Raw genomic sequence first — 5153 nt, 5'->3', positions numbered from 1 at the left:
CTATTATATAAATTAGCGATATGATATCGTATGTCTAAATATCCCGAATTATATATATATAAAAAAAAGATTAAATGACCGTATTTAACATTCAAGCCAAAAAATTTATCCTAAATTTTTATCAACCCTTTGGCATTGCCTAGGCACAAATTAAAAAATTACTAGTGATTAGAATTACAAAATTCACAAATATCTATTCATAGTCCAATTAGGATTTAGGACCAACAAGAAGCTCACGAGTAGCCAAGTAGACTTTGTAGGACTTTATATACTCTGATCGGAATTGCATGAATCATATTTATAAGCATCTAAAAACAAAAAACATTGCATAACACATAAAAGAACACATAGTTGTACATTTGAAGCGTGATTCCACGTGCGATCGAACAAGAACAATGGGAGATAAAGAATCCTAAGCGTGATTCCTCTACTTGGTCCACAGGCACCGATTAAACCTCCACTAATGCTAGGTAGTTATGATTAAACACTTCAATGAACCTTCAACGAAGAAGAGAGACAAACTAACCACGAACCACCACCAATATAATAGACGCTGGCCTTACGGATGTGAGGAGAAGGGAGGGGTCGTGAGTGAAGAGAGAGAAAGGGATATTAGGGTTTGGGAAAATTGGTTGTCTAGTGTCACAATTTACTAATTGTTAACTGTGTCTCTTTTCAACCTTAGGCATCTTATTTATAGATTATATCTCTAAATAAGAGTCCATGTCTAGCTCAAAGTCCTAATCCTAATCTAAATACTCTAGCCCAACACCTTTCATGGTATATGTAATATCTCGTATTTTTTACGTATTTTAATTAAAATAAGTATTTTGAGAAGTATTTAATTTAATTGAATTGTTTTATTTAAAGTATTTTAATTATTTATTTTAAATAAGTTTGGAAATATTTATAAAAGGAAAGTTTATTTAATTAATTAACTTAATTAAGTTGGGGTTAAATTTAAGGAAAGTTTTATTTTAGTAAAGTTTTATTAGGGAAGGGACTAGGAAAATTAAAAGAGGAAAGTTTAGGGAGAAGGGTTTCTAGAGAAGGGTATAAATATTCAACACTTGAAGCAAATCAGACTTTGCCCAGAGTGGAGAAAACCCAAGGTAAACTTCTCTCCCTTTTCTCTTTCTCTTTCTTTTTATTTTTCTTTCCCCTTTTCCCCTTCCCCTTTCTCGGCACCACCCTCCCTCTCCGCCGACCACCAGCAGCAGGTGGCCGCCGGCTGCTAGGAGCGTCACCCGCCGGCAGCTGGTGTGGTGGCTGCCGTTGCCACCTATCCCTTTCGAATAAAAAAAAATTGAAAACTTTGTTTTAAAAATAAATTTAATCCTAGATCTAAATATTAATTATGAGTTTTGGGATTTGATTTTTGATATTTGATTATGAGTAGTATGTTAATGTAACACCCTAGAAATTCCTTTCTTTTAAATACCCATTCTACTCTTTTAAAAACACGATTTAGGAATAACTAAGACATTACTGCTACCGTGAAAACGGCTAAGGCAATTATCAAAGATACACAGCGGAAGACTCAAAATTAAAAACCGATTAAGAAAGTCAACTCAAAAGTCAACCAAACGAAAATAAAGTTTAAAACCAAACAAACAAAGTCAAATAAAATCAAACTACAACTTGGAACCATTAAAGGCCCTTATTCAAAAACCGTTCCCAAAACCAAACCTTTGTGTTAGTCCACACAAAATATATCATAAATAAATAAAGCATAAAACACCTTGTAACCTAATGAAAACTAGTAAGATTCACTCTTCTCTCATGCCCCATCATGATCATGCTTCAATACCTGAAAATTTTATCTCTACTTGTTTCCGCTACTCTCCATTAAAAATGGGTCATCATAGGGCCAAGATAAAGACATGGCCAAATACACAAACACACACAATCAGCAAAGCTGAGTACATAAGCGTAAATAAGCCACACTAACATGCTTTCACCTATCAACACACACTTACCTCATTGCATCTGTTCACAAGCACACACACCAATCAACAAGACACAATGACTAGACACTAATTAATTCATTTTGCGTTGATTACGCATCGAACGGGTTTCCTCCTCCTAACCTCCCCCAAATAAATTTGAGGTTAACTAACACGAGAGCTAACCATGCCAGCAACAAAACCACTCAAAGGTGGCGGAATTCCTGCGCATAATGATAAATAAAAAGGAATGTACAGTGTCCTATACTCCATTAGAATTTATGGTTAAATATAAAACCCCATAACCCCCCCCATTGTTCATACTCAAGGTATATACGTTCCAAGAGTTTTGGTGCGTAATCTCTTTCACTTTACGTTATTTACATATTATTAGACTTGGTGATGACTCTCAAAGCATAATAAGTCAATCAACAATAATTATTCAATCAAACAAACATACCAATTTAATTCTTGAATAATTAGTGAGCACATAATATTTAATGTTGAACCCTTTTTAATTCTACCTCAGTGTCAAAGACACCTTAAACGCATAAAGCGCCAAAAATCCTATCCCTCGGTGTTAAAAAACACCTTAAGTGCACAAAGGCACCAACATACAATTTATTCCTTGTGTACATAGACACTTATATAGCTCCTTCCTCATGCTCAAAGCATCAATAAAAATTATATGAACCATAATAAATTTCCTTTTCAATATTCCAAGCCAAATTAAACAATTAGTTTAATTAAACATGCTCTTTATCATGCCACAAATAAATATGTGGTTCATAAATAATATTTTAAGCTACTATTTTCCAATCAATAATCCATCATAAATAATTCATGTTTCATAATCCAATCACCAATAGCATTCAAATCAAAATTTTCATTCCGAACCTAGCATGACATTACTTGAAATCAATCAAACACATTTAGCATGCTACTACATCAACATAATTATGCTAAGTACGCGAACGTACCTTGAGTACGTTATTAAAACTGCCACGACTAGTAGAAAATGCTTACTTCAAAGTCTCCTACACATTAAATCCATAATAGAGTATTAATATCCACTCTAAACAAATTTCCAGCAATATATACTATTTAAAAACCCCTCATAATTTAATTAGAATAAGCTGAAATTATATTTAAATCACCATAAATTAAGTCCCAATTAATGGGTAATTAAAATTTCTTCAAGAAACATAATATCAAGTGTTCTACATAAAATTCCAGCACTTTATTATAATTAAAACTTGCTGTAATTAAGTTTTAAAACACTTAAAACAAAGGCCTACCCTATAATACATCATAATCCTTCAATAAATCATGAATCAAGAACCTAGGGTTTCAAAAATTTGGGCTTTTTAATTAAAAACCAAATCTTAAAATTAATTAACACAATTACAATAACCAAACATCAAAATTAAATTTCCAAACTCATAATTTATAATTAGACTAAAGCCTAGATTAGTTTTGGGTAATAAAGATTTGATTTCTAAAAAGAAAAACCTTTTTTTGTTTTGTTTTTTTTTTTTTCGAAAACCGTGGCTGCCGACAGCAGGCCGACGCCACTGCCGGTGGTCGCCACTGCTGCCGGCTGGTGCTGGTGGTCGGCGGCCCACCGATGGTGGTGGTGGCTGCCGGTGGTGGTTGTGCGCGGCAAGAGGGGAAGGGAAGGAGAGAGAAAAAAGAAAAAGAAAGAGGAAAATAAAGAGAAAAGGGAGAGAAGTTTACCTTGGGTTTTCTCCACTCTGGGCAACGTTGAATTGCCTCATAAGGGGGATATTTATACCTCTTCTCTATCACCCCTTTTACCCTAAACTTTCCTCCTTTAGTTTTTCCTAATCCATTCCCTACTAAAACTTGTTAAAAACCATAATTTCTTAAAATAAAACCCCAACTTCTATTAATTAATTAATTAAACAAACTTCCCTTTTGTAAAATAGTCTCAATTTACATGGGATAAATAATTAAAACATCATAATTAAAATGCTAGAATTATTTAAATACCCTTATAAAATATATGTATATATATATTAAATAAAATACGTATAAAAATACGGGGTATTACAGTCTACCCCCCTTAAAATAAGTTTCGTCCCGAAACTTGGGAAACGAATCTCAAAACTTTTCCTTTTTGTGTATAGTATTGCTGTACTTTTTGTCATTTATCACTCCTTTGTGTCTCTTTGAGAGCACTAATACCTAAAACACTTAATAGAATTTGTGCAAAAAGCACCAGAAATATGTAAAACATACGGAAAAAGCGCGAAATTATATCGCATTCCACCCCCTTAAAGAAAACGAGTTACGCCCCCATAACTCAACATACCTGAAACAGTTCTGGGTATTTCTTTTTCATTTCATCCTCTGCCTCCCAAGTGGCTTTCTCATATTCTTGGTTAGACCAAAGTACTTTCACAATGTTAACGTTCTTATTGCGTGTACTACGCACTTTACTGTCAAGAATTCTGACAGGTCTTTCTTCATAAGTTAAGCTTTGATCTAACTCAATGGTTTCGGGTTGTAGCACATGGGATTTATCAAGGATGTACCTTCGCAGTTGGGACACATGAAATACATCATGTACTTTACTAAGATCCATAGGTAAGGCTAACCTATAAGCTACTTTGCCTATTCTTTGCAGTATTTCATATGGACCAATGTATTTTGGACTGAGCTTTCCTTTCTTTCCAAATCTCATCACCCCCTTCATTGGTGACACCTTTAACAACACTTTATCACCAATTTCGAACTCTTCTTCCCTTCGCTTCGAGTCTGCGTAGCTCTTTTGGCGATCTTGAGCTGCTTGAATTTTAGCTTGAATTTCCCTTACTTGTTTAACTGTGTCTTCAATAATTTGAGGCCCTAAGATCATAGTTTCACTAATTTCGTTCCAACAAATTGGACTACGACATTTCCTCCCATACAAAGCCTCAAATGGTGCCATTCCTATGCTTGCGTGGTAACTATTATTGTACCAAAATTTTCTTGTACACTTTTCCAAAATTTTGAGAGAAACCTGGAATCTCTGTCAAATATAATATCTTTTGGAACCCCATGTAACCTTACCACATGTTTGATGTAAGCTTTCGCAAGTTTCTCCATCTTCCAAGTTTCTTTCATTGGTATAAACACTGCTGATTTCGTAAGTCTGTCCACCACTACCCAAATGGTATCATTTCCACTCCTTGACTTAGGCAA

The 5153-nt window shown here is 34.3% G+C and overlaps 1 protein-coding gene across 1 annotated transcript; it reads right to left on the bottom strand.

Annotated features, from left to right (window-relative positions):
* Positions 1-4070: 4070 nt before the first annotated feature.
* LOC110689083 lies at positions 4071-4899 on the bottom strand. The gene is made up of 2 exons (XM_021865816.1): positions 4282-4899; positions 4071-4154 (listed from the first exon to the last, which is right to left on the bottom strand). Exons 1-2 carry the CDS (start codon positions 4897-4899, stop codon positions 4071-4073), a joined length of 702 nt encoding a protein of 233 aa, XP_021721508.1.
* Positions 4900-5153: the final 254 nt, after the last annotated feature.

The sequence above is a fragment of the Chenopodium quinoa genome, unplaced genomic scaffold (assembly GCF_001683475.1).
Source record: "Chenopodium quinoa cultivar QQ74 unplaced genomic scaffold, ASM168347v1, whole genome shotgun sequence".
Classification (NCBI taxonomy): Eukaryota; Viridiplantae; Streptophyta; class Magnoliopsida; order Caryophyllales; family Amaranthaceae; genus Chenopodium; species Chenopodium quinoa.
The sequence above is the reverse complement of the archived record's forward strand: the minus strand, read 5'-3'. Positions and strand labels throughout refer to the sequence as shown.